The sequence below is a fragment of the Piliocolobus tephrosceles genome, chromosome 16 (genome assembly GCF_002776525.5).
Source record: "Piliocolobus tephrosceles isolate RC106 chromosome 16, ASM277652v3, whole genome shotgun sequence".
NCBI lineage: Eukaryota > Metazoa > Chordata > Mammalia > Primates > Cercopithecidae > Piliocolobus > Piliocolobus tephrosceles.
The window spans coordinates 24,605,526-24,630,269 of NC_045449.1; the positions used below are offsets into that span (position 1 = coordinate 24,605,526).

The 24,744-nt window shown below is 38.7% G+C and overlaps 1 protein-coding gene across 1 annotated transcript in view; it reads left to right on the top strand.

The window, feature by feature from the left end:
• Positions 1-24,744, top strand: part of EFCAB5 (EF-hand calcium binding domain 5) — a 175,050-nt gene that overhangs the window by 68,515 nt on the left and 81,791 nt on the right. Inside the window, exon 8 of the mRNA XM_023183936.1 lies at positions 14,598-14,753. Coding sequence (XP_023039704.1) covers positions 14,598-14,753 — 156 coding nt within the window. The remainder of the gene's footprint in view (positions 1-14,597; positions 14,754-24,744) is intronic.

The window sequence follows — 24,744 nt, forward strand, 5'->3', positions numbered from 1 at the left end:
GTGACAGAGTGAGAACTTGTCTCAAAAAAAGAAAAAAAAAAAAACCTACCAAAAAACCAACCAAACAAAAAACACACAAAAAATAGAATAACAATATGCATATTACCATCACTCAGAATTAAATCTTGTGACCTTGGCATATTTTTCTAAGGAAAATTATTCAATTTTGTAAAAATGATACAGGACCATTAAAAATAATCCAAACAACACATAGAAGTACAAAGACAAGAATTTTTAAATCGGCCGGGCGCGGTGGCTCAAGCCTGTAATCCCAGCACTTTGGGAGGCCGAGACGGGCGGATCACGAGGTCAGGAGATCGAGACCATCCTGGCTAACACGGTGAAACCCCGTCTCTACTAAAAAATACAAAAAAACTAGCCGGGCGAGGTGGCGGGCGCCTGTAGTCCCAAGCTACTTGGGAGGCTGAGGCAGGAGAATGGCGTGAACCCGGGAGGCGGAGCTTGCAGTGAGCTGAGATCCAGCCACTGCACTCCAGCCTGGTCGACAGAGCAAGACTCCGTCTCAAAAAAAAAAAAAAAAAAAAAAAGAATTTTTAAATCATCGTAAATTTCTTAGGTGAATATCAAAACAGGTTTATATACTATGCCACTACAGATAGATGGGTACATAGCAAGTAGATAACCATAAGTAGTTACAAGCATTTGATTACTTAGAAAATAAAAATATAATAGTACTTGACTCCAACAGAGGAAAAAGACACTAAAGTGAAAATAGGGGAATTGCTGAAATTAAACATACCTTCACAAAATTTATTCTAAAGGCATTCTAAGAAATAACTATACATACTTGTATATCTCTATCTCTATAGAGATATATATCACAAAAGAGTGCAGTCATTTTTTAAAACCACATATTTTAATTTTGGAAATAACAATTGATATCCTACTATAAAAGATGAGAGTATTTAATATTTTCTCATATCTTTCTATCTTTTTGTCTATTTCCCAGTTTTAGTTATTTTATAATTTTTATTTTATCCAGATTTACACTGTTCACCTTCTTTTCTGTAATTACAATTGCTATAGTTGATTAATTTTAATTCAATATTTAAATAGATCCAAGCCTCATTTCCTGTCCTTTTACAATGTGTTTTGCTATTCCCAAATTATTTATTTTGATTCATCTCTTACTTGGCTGAATTTATTGTAGTTTTTTTAAGAAGATCACATGGGTGCTATATTTTCTGAGTTCTTATATATTGAGAATGTCTGCCTGCATAATGCCTTTATACCTAAACCATACCTTGGATGGTATACTGTAATTGGGTCACTTTTTTTTCACCTAAAACAACATAAACATTGCTTAATTGCTTCCTGGTATTGAATGCTGTGGAGGAGTCTGATGTCAGTGTTTTTTTTTTTTTTTCTTCATTCATTTTAATTAGTTCAAAAAATATTTTATTGATTGCCAGGCATTGTTCTATGTTCTGTTATTACAACACTGGAAAAAAAGAAAACAGAAAACAGAAAAGTCAGTGTCTTCCTGTTGCTTACCTTGTAGATGACTTGGTTGTTAGCTGGGATACCTTGAAGTTCATCCTCAAAGTCAAAGAGTTTAAGTAGAATAGTCTTGGTATAGAGCATTTTGTTTTAAAAATGTATTGAATATGGTGTGATCTTTTTTTTTTTATTTTTTATTTCAGGAACATTTTCTCATGTCTTTGAATACATCTTCTATTCTATTTTTGGACTGCCTACATTAGGGAAACCAAATATCCTTATGTAGGATTAGATTTGTTCTTTGTAATTTTATTAATTTTCTTGTCTTTTCACCTGAATTCACTGTGATAATCTAAACCTTTCTCTCTGTCAATAATTCCATTTTGTGACGCTTGCGCTTTTAAATTTTGATGCTCAGTTTGGCTGCTTACACCTAAACTCTATCCTTTTATCTCATTCTGCTGTTTCATCAGCTTATCTTTGAGTTCTTGTCATATTGAATCTGTGTTCCTCTTAAGTTGTTCTATAGCTTAAAGTAATGGTGAGGAGCTTCTTTTTTTTTTGGTAGATATTTTTTGCTAGATTGAGTGTATCTATTTGCTTTTATTCCCCCTGTGTTATTTGCGCAGTTGCCACAATCCTATGATACTTCTTTTCGTAGTCCTTGTGCTTGCATGGTCCTGCCCTAATTTCTATTTATTCTGATATGGTGTGCATGCTTTCTTGACTTTCTTCCTAGCCTGACACCAGTTTGTTTTCACTTTGAATCTCCAGTTTAGAGGCTTGACATTTCCTTTTCTGGTGACTCTTCTGATTCCTGGTGTTAGAATAAGAGAGGGGAGAAGAGGAAAGTGCCTCTGGAACAAATGCAGTCTTTATAATAATGCCTGGGCTTTGTACTCTCTTTTATTCCATCCATTTATTCATTTATTTATTTAATAAATATCTGTTTGCTCTTGGTTTATAATGAGCATTCTGATAAATACCAAGTTTAAGAGTTTCCCTCTATGCTTAATTTAATTGGGTGTTTTTAAAACAAAAATTGATTTTGAGTAATATCAAAAGGCTTATTTTATTTATTGAGTAATCATATGATTATATTGATTTACCCTATTAATATAATGAATTATATCAATAAATTCCCAAATATTGAACCATCCCTCTGTTTTTTTTTGTTTTGTTTTGTTTTGTTTGAGATGGAGTTTCACTCTTGTCACCCAGGCTGGAGTGCAGTGGTGCCATCTCAGCTCACTGCAACCTCCGCCTTCCTAGTTCAAGTGATTCTCCAGCCTCAGCATCCCGAGTAGCTGGGATTACAAGCGCCTGCCACCACACCTGGCTAATTTTTGTATTTTTAGTAGGACGGGGTTTTGCCATGTTGGCCAGTCTGGTCTCGAACTCCTGACCTCAGGTGATCCACATGCCTCAGCCTCCCAAAGTGCTAGGATTACAGGCATAAGCCACCGCGCCCAGCCCATCCCTCTGTTTCTAGAATAAACCTCACTCATGCATATTTTAGAAGAATTCCTAAAATCAGTCTTTTAATTCTCAGTTGTAGCTTTTGTTCTTCATCTATTGTTCAGCACCTCTATTTGGTTTACTAATTTATTTTTATCAATATTTTTAATTGACTAATTATAATATATTTGTACAATGCGATGTTTATATATATAAAATGTAGAATGATTAAATCAAGCTAATTAACATATTCATCATCTCACATCATTTTTCAAGATTCCACAGATGTGAGATCATGTGGTATTTGTCTTTCTGTATTGGCTTATTTCACTTAGTATAATGTCTTTCATGTTTATCCATGTTGTCACGAATGATAGCATTTCCCTTTTTTTTTTTTTTTTTTTTGAGACAGAGTCTCGCTCTGTCACCCGGGCTGGAGTGCAGTGGCCGGATCTCAGCTCACTGCAAGCTCCGCCTCCCGGGTTTACGCCATTCTCCTGCCTCAGCCTCCGGAGTAGCTGGGACTACAGGCGCCCGCCACCGCGCCCGGCTAGTTTTTTGTATTTTTTAGTAGCGATGGGGTTTCACAGTGTTAGCCAGGATGGTCTCGATCTCCTGACTTCATGATCCGCCCGTCTCGGCCTCCCAAAGTGCTGGGATTACAGGCTTGAGCCACCGCGCCCGGCCTTTTCCTTCTTTTTTAAGACCAAATTATATTCCATTGTGTATATACACCGCATTTAATCTACTCATTGTTAACGACTACTTAGGTGGTTCCATATATTGACTATTGTGAATAATGCTGCAAAGAATATTAGAGTACAGATTTCTTTTTGGCATATTCTCTATTTAGTTAAAAATTGTGTTGTAGTTGTTATTTCTAAGACTATTTTCCTTCTTTCGGCTTAGTTTAAGTTGGATTTTACCTATGCACTATTCTTTTTTATTGAGACAGAATCTCACTCTGTTGCCCAGGCTGGAATGCAATGGCGTGATATCGGCTCACTGCAACCTCCGCCTCCCAGGTTTAAGCAATTCTCCTGCCTCAGCCTCCTGAGTAGCTGGGATTACAGGCATGTGCCACCATGCACAGCTACTTTTTGTATTTTTAGTGGAGGCGAGATTTTGCCATGTTGGCCAGGCTGGTCTCAAAGTCCTGACTTCAGGTGACCCACTCGCCTTGGCCTCCCTAAGTGCTGGGATTACAGGCGTGAGTCACTGCACCAGGCCCACCTATGCACTATTCTTAAAGTCTGTAGTATGTAGTCTTGTTTATAAATATACTCTGAGACCATATGAAGAATTCATATGTTAAGATCATATGAATTTGTCTTTCATGTGATGGCAGTTGACTCTCATCCTCCACAGCAGGCTCAAGCCTGACCTTCCAATAATGTGACTCTGAACCAATGCAATTAAATTTTTTGGACCACATTGTGGTCACTTTTTAATGTGTATACCAGCTATTGGGGTTGCAGAGGTAAGTGAGGAGACAAACAGGCAAATAATTACAAATTATTGTAATGAAATTTACGCTAGAAGATATCAGCATTTCAGAGGAGGAAATTAACAGAGTAGATGAGCCAGGATGTCTCAGATAATACATATAGCTGGGTCTTAATATATATATAGCTGGACAGATGTAGGAAAGGCAGAAAGGCTTTGCAGGAAGGAAGTGAAACAACATGTAAAAAGACATAAAGGTCTGAAAGAGTATGGTTTGTCTACATGGTAGGAAATAATTTTTTTTTAAATAGGATGTGAGGAATATGACCGGGGAAGGATGAGAAATAAGAGAGGAAAGTTAGGTTGGAACTCAATCTACAAGGGTATTATATAGAATGCTAATGAGTTTATATAAGTATTATTAGGTATACATCACCCTTACCCCATTTTCTCCTTTGTGTGTGTCATTTTTTATATATAATGTATAAATATAAATTTGTATATAAATATTTAATAAATATATATTTTCTATGTAAATATATTATATAAATATATTTTTATATTTATATAAAATATAAGTATATATTTGTGTGTTGTTATATATTTGTTAAATATTTATAGATAAATGTAATATATGTAACACATGTATATAAAACAACACACAATGGAGAAAATGGGGTGATATACATTATTTGTTATATATGTATAAACAAATATAATTTTGTTTTAATGGATGGCTTGAGCTATTAATATTAGTTTTCCTGGCATTTCCCATCTTCTCTTCTTGAAATGCAAACAGCACACAGTCAGATACTTTCATTATAAAGAAGAGCTGTTAGCTGAACAGAAACAAGAAAGTATTTCTTACACAGAAATATTTATTGAAAGTTTTTAATTATCTCATCAACAAATCATTGGGCCATCCCATTTGACGAATAAGTAGTGTTTGGAGCACTTGCTTTCAAAGAGATTGCTTTAAAGCTATCTTATCAGTACTCATTTAACGAAACTAGAAGATAACGTAATAATAAATGGTGAGCTTAAAGCGGAGATGTTACACACAGGTGCCGCCTAGTGGAGACACTATGTCATACAATTGCCCCTCAGATCATTTGTAAAGAGCAATGTAATTAGGACTCAGGAAGGAGTATGTTTGGAGAAAACTGAATCATTGAGTAATAATTAATATAGAGAAAAAGAGAAATGGAGAGAATGAATGTCATAGATGACTTCATATTCCTATCATTTTCCTAGCATATCTGTTTTCTGATGGATAAATGAACAGGTGATAATCTCTTTGTTGACTGTGACCTCTCTCACTTTTCATCTGTTTTATCATAGTAAATGAAGACCCAAAGTAACTACTTTAGAATGTTTACTTCTGGTCTCTTAGTTATTAAGTATATACTAAATATTTACTCAATACAGTAATGCATTGTTGTATAGGAGTGCGTCTGTAGGTATATGCAGGAATTTATTTCCCTGTATGAGGGTTGGAGACACACGTGTGCACAGACACACTGGATGGGACTAGGGTAGGACCAGAGAAGGAGAGGATCAAAATATTAGTAAATTAAGGACACATGCAGGCATGCACACACACATACACACACACACACACACAATTACAAAGCAATAAACAGACAGCAATGAACAGATGCAAACATTATAAACTAGTATATTCATTGCTGCTGAGGGATGCATAGCAGAAGAAAAGTGAGACTTCAGCAGGGCAGGTTTTGTGTAGGAAACTCATCTGGTGGTCATGAGTTTTAATTTTCTTCCACCTTCCTCTTTGTTTCCTTACTTCAGAAAGAACCTTGAGAACAATGTTTTCAACATTGATATACTGACAGAAACAATTTAAAAGGTAGAATATTTTGGGGTTTTTTGTTGTTTTGTTTTATAAGTCAAGTGTTTAGAAATATGTTTTAGGACTATATCAGGTTTGTTTTACATTATAAGAACAATTTGATCCCCAAAAGACAACTCATTCCAGGAGACAAAACTTAACAATTTGTGTCACTTTTAACACTGTTGCTGAGTTCCCTATGCAAGTTTGAAAGGACATAGAAGTGTTAGCCCTTAGATTTCCGTGGCCTTGCATTAGAAAGGTAAACTATATTGTCTTGTGTTCAGGTCAAGAGTATGCAGGTGTTGTTAGGTGGATCCTTTCTGAAATTCCCCTCATTTAATCTGACAGAGGATCTACTGTTTCATTTCATTATCTAGTTGGTTAATTTGTTTACCTACAAAAGAAAACCACTGTAAAAGTATATTTGTTTTGTTCAAATATCATTAATGTAGTTATTAAAAATTTAATTAACTTTTTAGGTAGGAGAGTTCTCTTTTATTTCCTGGACTTTTTAGTTGTACATGTTCCTCTCATTTTATTATTCTAACAAGGTCCATATAGAATTCTCTTGGTTTCAACTTCCCATCCTTGATGATAAGAATATTGCTTTCCTTCTAGTCTAGAGACGGCATCTTTCTTTTGTGTTTTAATTTTTTTGTAGAAATGAGGTCTTGCTATGTTGCCCAGGCTGGTCTCAAACTCCTGGCCTCAAGTGATCCTCCTACTTCAGTCTCCCAGAGTGCTAGGATTTCAGATGTGAACCACTGTGCCCAGCAGGAGGCATCTTTCACAAGAAAATTTCATCTTCTGCTTTTAAAAAAACACAAGGAGGTCAGAATGATTTTCTTGCACGTTCTTTTTTTTTTTTTTTTTTTTTTTTTTTTTGAGGTGGAGTCTCGCTCTCTCGCCCAGGCTGGAGTGCAGTGGTGCAATCTCAGCTCACTGCAAGCTCTGCCTCCCAGGTTCACGCCATTCTGCTGCCTCAGCCTCCCGAGTAGCTGGGACTACAGGTGCCTGCCACCACGCTTGGCTAATTTTTGTATTTTTAGTAGAAGGGGTTTCACCGTGTTAGCCAGGATGGTCTCGATCTCCTGACCTCATGATTCACCCGCCTCAGCCTCCCAAAGTGCTGGGATTACAGGCGTGGTGGTCTTTTTTTTTTTTTTTTTTTTTTTTTAAGCACCTTTAGCTCAGAATAATTCTTATGGCAAAGTAGCGTATTTGGGGGTGGCATATTCTGAATTTCTTCTCATGTATACCATAGAATATGAACTCTCTATATACTTTATTATGTGTGGTTGTCCCAATGGAATGATGTTAGAAAGATGCTGCAGACATCAGCTAAAGGCTGTAATGTTTCTTTTATGGCAAAGATACAGATATAGACAGTTTTTTATATAAAGCAGGATACAACACAGCATGCGTCCAAACAGAAGTCTCCCAAAGCTCCTCACAGGGATTATACAATCAGCATGGATTGAGGTATAGGGTATCAAGCCGTCCTGGCTTGCCTGGGACTGAGGAGTTTTCTAGAACAGAAAACTTTCTGTGTTAAAACCAGGCTTTTGGTTCCAGGCAAAGTCAGGCACTTGGTCACTCGATTTGAGGAGTTTACTTGGCTATACTTACAGTCTATCCGGACCTTACTTCCCACCTGATTATTGTGGAGACTCTAGCCCCACATCTATCTACTTACCAGGGGGAAGTGAAAACACCCAATACATTCCTGTTTATTAAGAGACTGTATAAAGTGAAGGTCAGTTTCCCAGGTGCATTCTTCAGTAGGCCTGGGCCTCAAGCAGTCTGAGGTCCACTCCTGAATCATGTAATGGGTTTAAGAATAATTATGTGCAAAACTACAAATATTAGAAAGTATGGAATTCAGATATTGACTTTTGATTCTGCTACACCGAGGAACTGTTGTATCCCTTAGCCAGGAGGAATAAGGGCCATGCCTCTGCCTGGATTCTCTTTTTTGGGACTCCTTCTGTTCTTGCTCAGTGGTGGTCCACTCTGAGATGGTCACTTCCTTATGGGATTGTTTAATATCAGTCATACAATCTGAGGCCTTCAAACTGATGTGGCTCCAAGTTTAAATTTTAAAGAGAAAGGCTTCGTCAACTGTACCCAAAGATTCTGTCTTTCCTTTAATATACTCTACTAAATCCAGGCTGTGCATTTTTCTTACAATGATATTTATCTGAATGGCTTTCTATTCTGTCTCTAGTTCATCAGTATCTTGTATTTTTTGCTTGTTTTGCTCATTTTGTTTTTTATGTGCTTTGAGCTGTAGCAAGGAAAGACAGAAAAAATAATCACAGCTTTTGGCAAGGTTGAGGCAGTATGCTGTGACAATATATGAGAAAACCTTGGGGAGAAATGAGAGAATTCTAAGCCGGGAAAATAGGCGAACTACCCTCCAATTGGATGTGTCTCTTCCTAGGCAGTCTTCAACTGTTGAAACAGATCAAGGGCCTGCCTGATCAGCAAATCCTTATTGTCTGTATTAGTTTGCTAGTGCTGCTATACCAAAGTACCACAGATTGGGAGGTTTAAACAACCGAAATTTAATTCCTCACAATTGTGGAAGTTAGAAGGCTGAGAAAAGGTGTTGGCAGGGTTGGTTTCTTCTGAGGGCCTCTCTCATTGGCTTGTAGATGGCTGAGTTTTCCCTTTGTCTTCATAGTCTGAACAGTCTGTACATGTCTAGGTCCAAATTTCCTCTTCTTTAAGAAAACTAGTCAGATTAGAGCCCATCCTATTGACCTCATTTTAATTTAATTACCTCTTTAAAGACCCTATCTCCAAATACAGTTACATTTTGAGGTACTGAGGGTTAGGCTGTCAACATATTAATTTTAGGGGGTAAAACTTAGCCCATAACATTCACCATCAGAGGCACATTTTAAATCTGTCATTTTTATTATTACTAGATAATAAATGTGGCCTTTGTTCATTTGTTAAGCAGACTTTTGAAAAATCAGAAGAGTTAAAAGTATGTTACAGATTTGTTAAGTACAGATGCTCTTTGACTTATGATGGGATTACATCCTGGTAAATTCATTGTATGTTGAAAATATCTAAGTCCCATCCTGGCTAACACGATGAAACCCCGTCTCTACTAAAAAAATACAAAAAAACTAGCCGGGCGAGGTGGCGGGCGCCTGTAGTCCCAGCTACTCCGGAGGCTGAGGCAGGAGAATGGCATAAACCCGGGAGGCAGAGCTTGCAGTGAGCTGAGATCCGGCCACTGCACTCCAGTCCGGGCGACAGAGCGAGACTCCGCCTCAAAAAAAAAAAAAAAAAAAAAAAAAAAAAAAAAAAAAAAAGAAAATATCTAAGTAAAAAATGCATTTAATTCATCTAACCTACTGAACATCACAGTTTAGCCTACACCATCTTAAATGTGCTCAGAACACTTATATTAGCCTACAGTCGCAAAATCATCTAACACAAAGCTTATTTTATAATAAGGTGTTGAGTAGCTCATGTAATTTATTAAATATTATACTGAACGTGAAAAACAGAATTGTTGTATGGGTACTCAAAGTACAGTTTCTACTGAATGCATATCACTTTTGTGTCATCATAAAGTGGAAAAATTGTTAAATTGAACCATCGTAAGTCAGGGACTGTCTGTATGTAATTAGCCCTAATCTTTTTTTTTTTTTTCTAAAGGTTCCTCCCTAAAACTGGAAAGTTAATTCTCTGCCCACAGGCTGTATGAACACACCATTTCTTCAGTGATAACAAATATAACCTGAGTACTTCAATATTCTGTACTCCTTGTTTGCATTCCTCGTATACTACCAGAGCTTACAAATACTGTTTGGAAGTTAATACCTAAGATAGATAGTTTCCAAACATAGTTTTCTTCTTATTGCTCTTATATCACCCACTTCATCAACTCTTCAGTATGTCTACAATGAAATAAGTATGAATCCCATTGGTCCAGAGCTATAGAATCTTACAATAGCTATTAAATGTGATATTTACTACATTCTCAGCATTAAGTCAGACAGGAAAATCCCAGAATTCATTACATTGGGACTTAGCACATAGAGATAACTTGACTAAGTACAGTTTGAATGTTTAACAGCTCACAGAGATATTAACTGAAGGATATTGGTAATTTATTCTTTTTTTTTTTTTTTTTTTTTTAATTTTTTTTTTTTATTTTTATTTTTTTTGAGGCAGAGTCTCGCTCTGTCGCCCGGACTGGAGTGCAGTGGCCGGATCTCAGCTCACTGCAAGCTCCGCCTCCCGGGTTTACGCCATTCTCCTGCCTCAGCCTCCCGAGTAGCTGGGACTACAGGCGCCCGCCACCTCGCCCGGCTAGTTTTTGTATTTTTAGTAGAGACGGGGTTTCACCGTGGTAGCCAGGATGGTCTCGATCTCCTGACCTCGTGATCCACCCGTCTCGGCCTCCCAAAGTGCTGGGATTACAGGCTTGAGCCACCGCGCCCGGCCGGTAATTTATTCTTAAATTAAGCAATCATTGCTTGGAAAGGTATGGAAACATGGAGGCTACCATCTATTTTCACCTTTTTCTGTTTTTGTAAGAGATATTGGCAAACTTCTGTAATTCTTATATTTGGAATTTGATTTGTAGTTGATATTGCCAACTGTTAGTCTTTATGCCAGCTAGCCTATACTTACAGAACAATCAGAATATGCAAACTCAGAAAACCCACAGACTGCAGCTCCAGAATATTGCTTTTCCTTTAGAACTTTCAGGGATGAAAAATCCAGTAGTGTCTCTCAGAAAAAGATGTTTTTTGTTTGTTTGTTTGTTTTGAGACGGAGTCTCGCTCTCTCTGTTGCCTAGGCTGGAGTGCAATGGCGCAATCTCGGCTCATTGCAACCTCCGCCTCCAGGGTTCAAGTGATTCTCCTGCCTCAGCCTCCTGAGTAACTGGGATTACAGGCACCCGCCATTATTCCTGGCTAATTTTTAATTTTTAGTAGAGACAGGGTTTCACCATGTTGGCCAGGATGGTCTTGAACACCTGACTTCAGGTGATCCACCCACCTCAGCCTCCCAAAGTGCTGGGATTACAGGCTTGAGCCACTATGCCCAGCCCAGAGAAAGGTTTTTTTAACTAATTCTTTTTTTTTTTGAAACAGGGTCCTGTTCTGTTGCCTAGGCTGGAATGATGTGGTCATAGCTCACTGAAACCTTGAACTACTGGGTTCAAGTGATCCTCCCACCTCAGCCTCCGAAGTGGGACTACAAGCATGCACCACCACTCTTGGCTAAATTTTTAAATCTTTTGTAGAGATGAGGTCTTCCTATGGTTCTCAGGCTGGCCTCAAGCTCTTGGCCTCGAGCGATCCTCCTGCCTCAGCCTTTTAAAACTAATTATTGATTCAATAGCATTCCCACAGCCAGAAAACTCATATGGCTTTGAAGTCAGTTCCCAAAAACTTAATTTAAAACAAGATAATTCTTCCAAATACCAATTTTTTTTTTCAGCATTAGAGGACTGAGCTACAATGCTGCCGGAAATGTCACTTATTCAATAATTCTAACTTATGAGTAATATAGAAAAATACCTACGAGTCAAGTTAAAAGTCATTAAGGATCAAACAACAGGATCTTAGGATACTAAGATGAGGATACTAATTAGGACAGATACCCCAGATCATGGAGTTCAGTGGTTCTCAAACTTTAACATGCATCAGAGTTACCTGGGAGGCTTGTTAAACTATAGCTTGTTGGGCCCTACCCCCGGAATTTCTGATTCAGTAAATGTGGGGGGTGGGGGGGGCTCAAAAATTTGCATTTCTGACAAGTTCTCAGATGATGCTGATGCTGTTGATCTAGGGATCACACTTTGAGAACCGCTGATCTCCTTCTAAAGTTGTTTATCAGCTAAGAGGACTGTTTATTTAATGAAGAAGATGTTCTTGGCCAATTTCTTACCTACCTTAAGTAGACAAGCACAATGGCTGAAGAGAACTTACTACGTGAAACACCCAGATCGTACATACCATAACTCAGTGAGGTAACTACTACTGTGATACCCATTTCACAAATGAAGGGACATGAGAACAGGGAGTTGAGCCCAGATAGGCTTCAGAGTAAGTTCTCAGCCGTTTCCACTACTCTGCTTCCCATGGTAACAGATAAGAACTTAACTGTGTGCATTGATCCATCAAGAATAATGACAGTGATACTGGGTACAGTGGCCCATGCCTGTAATTTCAGTACTTTGGGAGGCTGAAGCAGGAAGATCACCTGAGCCCAGGAGTTTGAGACCAGTTTGGGCAACATAGTGAGACCCTATCTTTACACATACAGTTGTTTTTTTTGTTTTTTTTTTTTTAATTAGCCAGGTGTGGTGGCTCGCGCCTGTAGTTCCAGCAACTCAGGAGGCTGAGATAGGAGGATCACTTGATTCTTGTGGTCAAGGCTGCAGTGAGCCATGATTGTGCCACTGTACCACTGCGCTCCAGCTTGGGCAACAGAATGAGACCCTATCTCTAAAAAAATAAAAACAAAAATTATATGTCAATGAAATATGCCAAAAACATGTTCCATTTTAAACAAATTACTAAAGTGGAACATGATTTTTACAAACCATGTTCAATGCATGCTAATTACAAGAACCAGAAACCAACCTGAGCTGTACAGCTGAATATGAAATGTGCACAATCCAAGGGCTTCAGGAAGAGACAAGAACAAGGACTTGGAAAGTGTTAAGACTGCTTCTCTCTGCTTTCCATTTCATCTGTTTCTCTCCATAACAGACTTTCCCGGCAGTCTCAGTTCATATGGAGGAATCTGGCCACCCCAAAACTCTTAAATTTACATTTGAAGGGTGGCAAAATATGCTACCCCAAAACATTCCACTCTGGCATAAGGATTACTTTCAGCTAAAGGCACTTGAAAAATAGGTACAAGAAGGGCATTCTAATCTCCTTTTTTCTTCCTGAAAATAGGAAGTTAAAATCTCCCATGTGAAAGATGTCCTCCCTGTATTAGGAGAAAGGAAACATTATTCAATTGGGAGTCTTAGCTGAGAGAATTCTGTACAAACAGACCTTGTTAAAATAATTATTATCTTTCTTTTAGCTTCCCAACATAATTTAGTTACTTTTCCACAATTGCCTCTCTTTGTTCAACCCAATATATTAATAAAAGCATATAGTTTTTGCCATTTCTGTGGGTCTTCATTTCTTTATGACAGCTCCTATGTCACATAAAATTTATTTTAAATCTTTATGCCTTTCTCCTACTAACCTATCTTATGTCAATTTAATTCTCAGGCCCAGCCAAAGACCCTAAGAGAGTAGATGTAAAGTTTTGCCTCGACTACACATTCACAAATTCAGGCCCACTCAAATTAACTGGCTGTTACTCAGTTGTAATCCCTAGTTCCTAGTGGAGAGAATCTGAATGGCCTTAAGTGTTTCCCCTGGTTCAGTCATTTATGGCTATGGAAGTGGGGTCATGCAGTGTAACTTTGGCTACTGCTGTGCACGAGGCAGGGGAGGAAATCATCAGCTGTGAACTGAGCTCACACTTTGAAAGGAGTGCTCTCAGAAACTCTTGCAGTGCTTGATCACTTCTCTCTATCACAGGATACCTTCTACCTCTTATAGTAAAGTGTAGACCAAGAATGTAATTCGTTCCTGACCTATCAAATTGGCAAAAACTGCCAATACACACTGATAGTGAGGCTGAGAAGAAATAGTCACTCATGTATTAGTGATAGGAGTGCAAAAGGGTGCAAGCCCCATGTCAAACCTACAAAATATTCAGGTGCATTAATCCTCTAAGCTAGAAATTCCACTTCTGGAAATCTACTCAACAGGGATCAAGAGAAATGGCCGAAGAGTATAGATGTTTTCAGTCCCTATACTTTTAAAAGAAGATCATAGACAAAGGATATCTTATTGCAATATCAAAAAACAAAAAGCCACCCATGATCCTTGTCCCTTACACGCCAGTAATTAAATGCAGCCAGTCTTGCAATACATGTGCTTTTATATACCATATATATATATACCATAGAAAAACTGCATTCAATTTTTAGAATTTTTAATTTGCAGGTAGCATTTTACAGGCAACTACTGCTATTTCATACTGTGAGGAAAGTCTGCCCTATATAATGTTGATGTGATGTAGAGGGAAATAGCTCCAAAAATATCTAGTCCCACTGATGTGTGGTACTGGGGACTGCATTAGTTACCTCTCTCTGCATCACAGCTTTTAGAGCAGCTAACATGAAAATGCTTCGTCTAAATGATAAGCAAATCATATGGAAACATTTTACAGCCAATATATTTCATGCACATTGGTTGAATCCTGGGGAAAATCCAAGTAGAGCATGGTTTTAAGTCAATCGTTTATCCTCTTTTTTTCCCTGTAGTACATCTCTTCACATATTAAAGACTTGAAGAGTGAAATGTTTGAGGAACTCCTTAAACACCTTTGCCACTCTGCAGATGAATTCCGGGAGGTCATAAAAGCTGACATGCGGAGGCAGATGTTCGCTGAACTCTTCCTACATTGTGACCATGGGAAGGTGGGTTAAGACATTTAAAGAATTGCTTCTTGGCCAGACACTGTGGCTCACGCCTGTAATCCCAGCACTTTAGGAGGCTGAGGCTGGTGGATTGCTTGAGCCCAGGAGTTTGAGACCAGTCTGGACAACATGGTGAAACCCCATCTCTACAAAATAGATACAAACTTTACTGAAATATATTTGTTTATGAGCCTTATATTTATTTGTTTGTATCTCCATGTCCAGAAAGGATTTAAGTAAGCTCACAAGAATAGAGAAGATGCAACAACAAAATGTAAACTAAAAGTAGGATGAAAGAAGAAAAAAATAAGAGAGGGGATAGTAAATGAAGCTGGGAACAAAGCCCTAAATAATGACCTAAATAGTCGTCGTGGGTTGTTTACAAGTTTGGATCTAAGATTCCTAGCAGTGAATGTGAAAAGGAAAACATGACCAAACACACTATTGACAATGTTTATAAGATAATTACTGACCGGGCGCAGTGGCTCACGCCTGTAATCCCAGCACTTTGGGAGGCCTGAGGCGGGTGGATCACGAGTTCAGGAGATCGAGACCATCCTAGCTAACACGGTGAAACCTCGTCTCTACTAAAAGTACAACAAATTAGCCAGGCGTGGTGGCAGGTGCCTGTGGTCCCAGCTACTTGGGAGGCTGAGACAGGAGAATGGCGTGAACCCGGGAGGTGGAACTTGCAATGAGCTGAGATCACGCCACTGCGCTCCAGCCTGGACAACAGAGCGAAACTCCATCTCAAAAAAAAAAAAGAAAAAGAAAAAGATAATTACAAACAAGTGCTAAGAAGTACAGACGTTTGGGGTTCAACTTTTTATTTTTATTTTTTATTCACTATACTTTAATTTCTAGGGTACATGTGCACCACATGAAGGTTTGTTATATATGTATACATGTGCCATGTTGGTGTGCTGCACCCATTAACTTGTCATTTACATTAGGTATATCTCCTAATGCTATTCCTCCCCCTTCCCCCCACCCCACGACAGGCCCTGGTGTGTGATGTTCCCTTCCTGTGTCCAAGTGTTCTCACTGTTCAATTCCCACCTATGAGTGAGAACATGCGGTGTTTGTTTTTCTGTTCTTGCAATAGTTTGCTGAGAATGATGATTTCCAGCTTCATCCATGTCCCTACAAAGGACAGGAACTCATCCTTTTTTATGGCTGCATGATATTCCATAGTGTATATGTGCCACATTTTCTTAATCCAGTGTACCATTGATGGACATTTGGGTTGGTTCCAAGTCTTTGCTATTGTGAGTAGTGCCACAATAAACATACGTGTGCATGTGTCTTTATAGCAACATGACTTATAATCCTTTGGGTATATACCCAGTAATGGGATGGTTGTGTCAAATGGTATTTCTAGTTCTGGATCCTTGAGGAATTGCCACACTGTCTTCCACAATGGTTGAACTAGTTTACAGTCCCACCAACAGTGTAAAAGTGTTCCTATTTCTCCACATCCTCTCTAGCACCTGTTGTTTCCTGACTTTTTAATGATCACCATTCTAACTTGTGTGAGATGGTATCACATTGTGGTTTTGATTTGCATTTCTCTGATGGCCAGTGATGATGAGCATTTTTTCATGTCTGTTGGCTGCATAAATGTCTTCTTTTGAGAAGTGTCTGTTCATATCTTTCACCCACTTTTTGATGGGGTTGTTTGTTTTTTTTTCTTGTAAATTTGTTTGAGTTCTTTGTAGGTTCTGGATGTCAGATGAGTAGATTGCAAAAATTTTCTCCCATTCTGTAGGTTGCCTATTCACTCTGATGGTAATTTCTTTTGCTGTGCAGAAGTTCTTTAGTTTAATTAGATCTCATTTATCAATTTTGGCTTTTGTTGCCATTGCTTTTGGTGTTTTAGACATGAAGTCCTTGCCCATGCCTATGTCCTGAATTGTATTGCCTAGGTTTTCTTCTACGGTTTTTATGGTTTTAGGTCTAACATTTCAGTATTTAATCCATCCTGAATTAATTTTTGTATAAGGCGTAAGGAAGGGATCCAGTTTCAGCTTTCTACATATGGCTAGGCAGTTTTCCCAGTACCATTTATTAAATAGGGAATCATTTCCCCATTTCTTGTTTTTGTCAGGTTTGTCAAAGATCAGATGGTTGTAGATGTGTGGTATTATTTCTGAGGGCTGTGTTCTGTTCCATTGGTCTATACCTCTGTTTTGGTACCAGTACCATGCTGTTTTGGTTACTGTAGCCTTGCAGTATAGTTTGAAGCCAAGTAGCGTGATGCCTTCAGCTTTGTTCTTTTGGCTTAGGATTGACTTGGCAATGTGGGCTCTTTTTTGGTTCCATATGAACTTTAAAGTAGTTTTTTCCAATTCTGTGAAGAAAGTCATTGGTAGCTTGATGGGGATGGCATTCAATCTATAAATTACCTTGGGCAGTATGGCCATTTTCACGATATTGATTCTTCCTATCCATGAGCATGGAATGTTCTTCCATTTGTTTGTGTACTTTTTTATTTCGTTGAGCAGTGGTTTGTAGTTCTCCTTGAAGAGGTCCTTCATATCCCTTGTAAGTTGGATTCCTAGGTATTTTATTCTCTTTGAAGCAATTGTGAATGGGAGTTCATTCATGATTTGGCTCTCTGTTTGTCTGTTATTGGTATATAAGAATGCTTGTGATTTTTGCACATTGATTTTTGTATCCTGGTACCTTGCTGAAGTTGCTTACCAGCTTAAGGAGATTTGGGGCTGAGACGATGGGGTTTTCTAAATGTACAATCATGTCACCTGCAAAAAGGGACAATTTGACTTCCTCTTTTCCTAATTGAATACCCTTTATTTCTTTCCCCTGCCTGATTGCCCTGGCCAGAACTTCCAACACTATGTTGAATAGGAGTGGTGAGAGAGGGCATCCCTATCTTGTGCCAGTTTTCAAAGGGAATGCTTCCAGTTTTTGCCCATTCAATATGATATTGGCTGTGGGTTTGTCATAAATAGCTCTTATTATTTTGAGATACGTCCCATCAATACCGAATTTATTGAGCGTTTTTAGCATGAAGGGCTGTTGAATTTTGTCAAAGACTTTTTCTGCATCTATTGAGATAATCATGTGGTTTTTGTCTTTTGTTCTGTTTATATTCTGGATTACATTTATTGATTTGTGTATGTTGAACCAGCCTTGCATCCCAGGGATGAAGCCCACTTGGTCATGGTGGATAAGCTTTTTGATGTGCTGCTGGATTCAGTTTGCCGGTATTCTATTGAGGATTTTTGCATAGATGCTCATCAGTGATATTGGTCTAAAATTATCTTTTTTTGTTGTGTCCCTGCCAGGCTTTGGTATTAGGATGATGCTGGCCTCATAAAATGAGTCAGGGAGGATTCCCTCTTTTTCTATTGACTGGAATAGTTTCAGAAGGAATGGTACCAGCTCCTCCTTGTACCTCTGGTAGAATTCGGCTGTGAATCCGTTTGGTCCTGGACTTTTTTTGGTTGGTAGGCTATTAATTATTGCCTCAATTTCAGAGCCTGCTATTGATCTATTCAGGGATTCAACTTCTTCCTGGTTTAGTCTTGGGAGGGTGTATGTGTCCAGGAAATTATCCATTTCTTCTAGATTTTCTGGTTTATTTGCGTAGAGGTGTTTATAGTGTTCTCTGATGGTAGTTTGTATTTCTGTGGGATGGGTGGTGATATCCCCTTCATCATTTTTTATTGTGTCCACTTGATTCTTCTCTCTTTTATTCTTTATTAGTCTTGCTAGCGGTCTATCAATTTTGTTGATCTTTTCAAAAAAAAAAGCTAGCAGAAGGCAAGAAATAACTAAGATCAGAGCAGAACTGAAGGAGATAGAGACACAAAAACGCTTCAAAAAATCAATGAATCCTGGGGTTCAAATTACAGTTAGGAGCTTCTCTTTATTAAAGGGACCCTTATGTACTGAAGTGAAAACTTTTATGATGGGATTGTAATAAATTAAACAATGACTTTTTAAGGGCAATTTCTTATAGTTACTTCAAATGTAGGCAAACGATGCCACACTGGACTGCAATTCAGAAAAAGCAATTCTTAAAAGAACCAATATATTGCAATCTAGGTTCTCAAATTCCTGCTAACTTGAATGAAGCCAGGAATATATTTTATAAAATCTGAAATGTCTATGTGTCTTTCAGTCAACCCTTATTGAACATTGCTTCTTTTAACAGAGCTTGTAATAAATATTGGGTGACAAGTGTCAAAATTTTACTCCCTGGTAAAATGCCCGAAGGATAACTATTCTCTGTTGGCCAATTTAACACCAATTCATGTGCTGTAACAAACGTAGTGGGATAATATTTAGAGCAATTAACTGAGGTTTGCTTTCATTCTTTGCTTTTCTTCTCATCATTCAAGCAGTAGTTACATGCAGGGGCGGAAAAACTACACCTGCATCCTCGTAGGATCCGTGCTGGGTCTGAGCATTAAACTGACATAAGATAGAATAATAGGAGAAAACTGTACAAATTTAGTTACAAGTTTTATATGGCACAGGAGTCCTCTTAAGGAAATGAAGGCCCAAAGAAGCACTTAGAGTCAGTTACTTATGTATTGGATTGGACAAAGAACAGCAAACTGTGAAAATGTGACTAAATTATGTGGGGAGTCTTAAAAGATAAGAGTTATTCTAACAACGTCTGTACAGTATTCTGTTGGTCTCAACTTCTCATCCTTGAAGATAACAATTAGGCCTTTCCTTATAGTATAGGGCGAGTTACTTTCACATGGGAATTTCATCTTCTGCTTTGAAGAAACAGCCCAAGTGCAGGTGATCTTCTCATATCTGTTGCTTTTCAAGTGTCTTTAACTTAGTCAATATGCCAGAATAGCATATTTTAACCCCCCAGAGGAAAGATAGAGTCTCAAAAAAAGAAGTTATATGAGTTTCTGAATGGAATATATATCTGGGAACAAAGCCCCAAAATGCATAACATAATGACTATGTATATGTCTTATACACACACACATAAATAACTATATATTTATATATATTTAATATATATTAATATATATGAGTCTCTCTCTCTATATATATATACTATATATGACCAAAAATAGATGACCAAAAACTCTCTCTCTCTCTCTAATAGAGATAATCCATTCTCTAATAGATGTCAATATCCATTCTCTAATAGAGAGAGAGAGCACACCTGTGAGAGACAGAGCCTCACTCTATCACCCAGGCTAGAATGCAGCAGCATGGTCATAGCTCACTACAGCCTCTACCTCCTGGGTTCAAGTAATCTCCCACCTCAGCCTCCCAAATAGCTAGGACTATGGGCATGTACCACCATGCCTGGCTAATTTTTAAATTTTTGTAGAAACAGAGTCTATGTTGCCCAGGCTGTTCTTGATCTTCTGGCTCAAGAGATCTTCCCACCTTGGCCTCCCAAAGCCCTGGCATTACAGGTGTGAGCCACCACATCCAGCCTCGAATATATATTTTTAACCAGCAGCGGAGACAAAAGTTCTAAAGTTCTAAAAGCCCAGACTTTAAATGGAAAATGCTGGGCTCTTAAGAAACAATGGAGAATCATAAAGTAAAGAAGAATGCAAAATGTGGCATCAAAGCAGTTATTCTATCAATGGGAAATTGTGACCAGCTGATGAGAGAAGGAGGTTGGAGTGCATGTGACAAGAGTTTAGAGGTTGTCTGTCCCTAGGTCAGGATTAGCACCTGATCTTCCATTCCTGAGCTCCAATCATGGTTGGAGATTGAGGGCAACATTATTGACACCCCTGGAAATTTCAGGTAGGTTGAGAGGAAATTTAAGAACAGCGGGCACTTATACTTCATTTTTTAGGTGTAGCTCAGAGACTACAAGCTTCATAGAGAAGTGCTAAATTCAACATGGCACTAAAGAGAAAGAGTAGAGCTATAGAAGGTAGGGTGTAGGTAGATGGGCCTGAAGATACTCCCTTTCACTCCTGTGGCCAGAGGAAAATGAGGACTATTCCTAAATACCTGTGTGTAAAGGACAGTGGGTGTGCAGAGATGATGACTGTGAAAGTTCTGGGAGTACCCTCAAGAAGACACCTGGGTTAGGACAAGGAGAACTATGGACATAAATAGCAAATACCAAAATAAAACTTCCAGATGACTCAATGAGATGAAGTACATACACCACAGTCACAGTCAACAAGTACTGTGGCTGGCACTGAGCTAGACTCTCCTTTATTTGATGGCAGGACTCTATATAATGCACCCCCACCCCCCAAAATATGGGCAAAAGATATGAACACACAATTCATGGAATCACTATATACTCAATAGATGACCAAAAATAGTTTTTAATGAAAATACCTATCGCTGATACGAATAGAAGAAAAACATTTCTCAAACATTCCTGGTGAAAATTTAATAGTTGTATCTTTGCAAAGCATTCTGGATACATCTACTTAAATAAAAAATACATACATGCTTCAGCCAGGCAAGCCATTCCTGAAATTTGTATTCCATAGAAATAAAAGCATTAGTAAATTAAAAATATGCATACAAAGAATATTCTTGATGCATTGTTTATAAACGAAGAAAAAGAGAAAGAGAGGTTAATGAAATACTATATAAGGGAATGCTTTAAAGCCTCCCTATTTCCTGAGATACAACAATATTAAAATTAGGCCAACTAATAACCCTAAAAAGAGTTATTAATTGTATTCAAGTGAAAGGAAGAGTCACATATCTCTCACTTTAAATCAAAAGCTAGAAATGATTCGTCTTAGTAAGGAAGGCATGTTGACCGCCAAGAGGTGGCTGAAAGCTAGGCCCCTTGCTCTAGTTAGCCAAGTTGTGAATGCAAGGAAAAGTTTTTGAAGGAAGTTAAAAGCACTACTCCCACGAAGACACAAGTGATAAGAAAGCAAACAGCCTTATTTCTGAGAGAAGTCAATGTCTGGCTTCAAAGCTTCAAAGGACTGGCAGATTCTCTTCTTAGAGGCTAGTGCAACCGGTGACTTTCAGTTGAAACCAGTGCTCATTGACCATTTCAAAAATCCTAGCCCTTAAGAATTATGCCAAATTTATTCTGCCTGTGCTCTATAAAGGAGACAGCAAAGCCTGGATGACAGTAGATATGTCTGTGGCATAGTTTACTGAATATTTTAACACACTGTGGAGACCGACTGCTTAGAAAAAAAGATTCCTTTCAAAATATTACTGTTCATTGAGATGCACCTGGTTATCCAAGAGCTCTGGTGGAGAGGTACAAGGAGATGAATGTTGTTTTCACTCCTAGTAACACAATATCCATTCTGTAGCCCATGGATCAAAGAGTCAGTCATTTTGACATTCAAGTCTTGTTGCTTAAGAAATACATTTCATAAGGCTATCGCTTCCATAGATAGTGATTCCTTTGATGGATCTGGGCAAAGCAAATTGAAAATCTTTTATAAATAATTCACCATTCTAGGTGCTTTCACCACTGTTCCATCTGTGATTGAGCACCCTTTCTGCAGAAAGGAAAGATTGCCTTGCTGAGAGATCTTTTGTCTCCATGCTGACTTTTCTTTGTGGCACCGATTATCTATTTCTAACAATTTTGGTATTTCTAACAATTTTGGTGGCCCGTATGGGGATACATTCTCCTCTGGTGTTGGTCTCTGGTCCTTTCTCATGAGGAGGCGCCCCGCCACCTCTTGCAGTGGCCTCAGGGGTAAGGGACCGAGACCCACCTGGTGTGACGAATAAACCCAGACTCTCAGCAACACAGAAAGAAACCAGCTAGCAACCTGGGGTAAAGGATCCTCACATACTGCGGTGACGAGTCTGTGCACAGACCAAGGAAGGAGAAGCCGCAGGAGCCGTCTTTTAGAACAGGTACCACCCTTAGAATTTCTGGTAAACCAACACCAGCCTGAGAACCACATCCTCATCAAAGGGTGGAAAGAAGGGAAACTCAAGCCAGCCTGGGAAGGACCCTACCTTGTGCTGCTAACCACCGAGACTACTGTTCGTACAGTGGAAAGGGGATGGACACATCACACCCGAGTCAAGCAACCGCCATTATCATCAGAATCATGGGCCATTGTTCCTGGATCAAGCCCTACCAAATTAAAGCTAAGAAAAGCTTAGTCTATCCATCTTTTCCTTTGCTTTCCTTCCCTGTAACTATCCCTCATTGTGTCAACAGTGTAACCAAATCAGATTCACCACAGGTTATAACATTTGATGCTTGCCTTGTTATACCCTGTGGAGGTTTGCAAAGCCAGAGACAACTCTCTAGTTCAGAAAAATACCTCTGCCCCTCTAGGGAGGCCACTGCCACCCCCGCATCTTGCTTGTGGTGGAGGTACCATGATACCCCAAGTTGAAATTTATATGCTCAGCGAGTAAATGTCATCTGGATCAAGGCTGGACCTCCGAGGAGGGATGTGCCGACTTAAAGCCATACCTCCATCTTACTAAAGGGATTGCCCCACCCGCCCCCCGCCAATTGTCAATCCCACCAGTGTAACCCAGTGCTTATATCCATTACTGTTCCTACCACTAGCAACTCTAACCCCATTTTAGAGCGTTTCTATGGTTTAGGATCAGAAGTCACTGGAAAGGATCCTATAGGCGTCTTTAAGATGTGCTTTGTTCTCCCTCCTCCACCTCCTACAACTGCCCTTTTCTCAAACCTATGAAATCAAACTACACCTTGCCTCATGCCAAATGACAAAAGTCTCAGTAGTAGAAATAGAAGACCTAAGGCAAACCAGTGCTACTGAAACAGGGTATAAAGATGTAAATGCTTTGTTAGAATGGATTTAATATTCCGTTTGCACTTTAAACAAAAGTGACTGTTACACTTGTGTGTATGGTAGGCTAGAGGCCCAGGTTGTCCCCTTTCCACTAGGATGGTCCTCAAATCAAGTGGACATGGAGTGCATGGTAGCTCTTTCTCAAGATTCCACTGCCTGGAATAATGAATTGTACCAAGCTCTTTCTCTGCTATTTCCTGAAGTTCAACACCCTGTGGGTCAGCCCCCACGGGCCATCCATCCTCCATCTTGCAAAACCAATGTTACCTTGTGTCTCCAATGACAAGGGGAAAAATTTGGCATTCCTTGGAGACTTAACAGGATGCAGTGAAGTCAGGCACTTCCAAGAGCTGACCTATCAGTCTGCCCTTATCCATCCCGGAGCAGATGTATGGTGGTATTACGGAGAACCTTTACTGGACACTCTGCCAAATAATTAGAGCAGTACTTATGCTCTAGTCCAACTGGCTATCCCTTTTACCCTGGCATTTCATCAATCAAAAAAAGAAAAAAAGTAGCCTCAATTCTTACCTCTTTAACAACTATAATAAGGTATATAATAAGGTATATAATTCTTACCTCTTTAACAGCTATAATAAAGTATATAATAAGGTATAACTAAGCCAAGACATGTTAAGTGAGTTTGAAGAGGAAATTATGAAGTAAAAGAGGAGGAAATTGTAGAAAGTAGAAAAGTTCCTCTTCAAAGCTCGTCATGGTTTAAAAATAAAATAATAGACACTAGGAATAATAGCTCCTTACTCTAAAGCCTCCTATCAACTATTAGTTCTTACAGTTTAGCCCAGTTAGTTGCTTTGGCTTACTCAGGCATGTCTGGATAGGCCCAGGCAAATCTTAGCTCATAGCTTGTGCCCCTTCCTTATTTGGAAATGTTTTTGCTTCCTTAAACCTTTCATAAGCAACTTCCTCTCATTCTTTGTTCTTCCCTGCACTTACCCATTTAGGGAAGTTTTAAGCTATTAGCAAAGCGGGTATCAGTTCAAGAGTGTGAGGTCTAGCTCCAGCCAATGGATGCAGGACACAACAGTAAAGACGACCCAAATGCATAAGGGATAAATATGTCTGCTTTTCCTTTGTTCAGGTGTGCTCTTGCCATTGTTTCATATGCAATTGAGCACCCTTTCTGCAGAAAGTAAAGATTGCCTTCCTGACAGAAAGAAAGAAAGAAAGAAAGAAAGAAAGAAAGAAAGAAAGAAAGAAAGAAAGAAAGAAAGAAA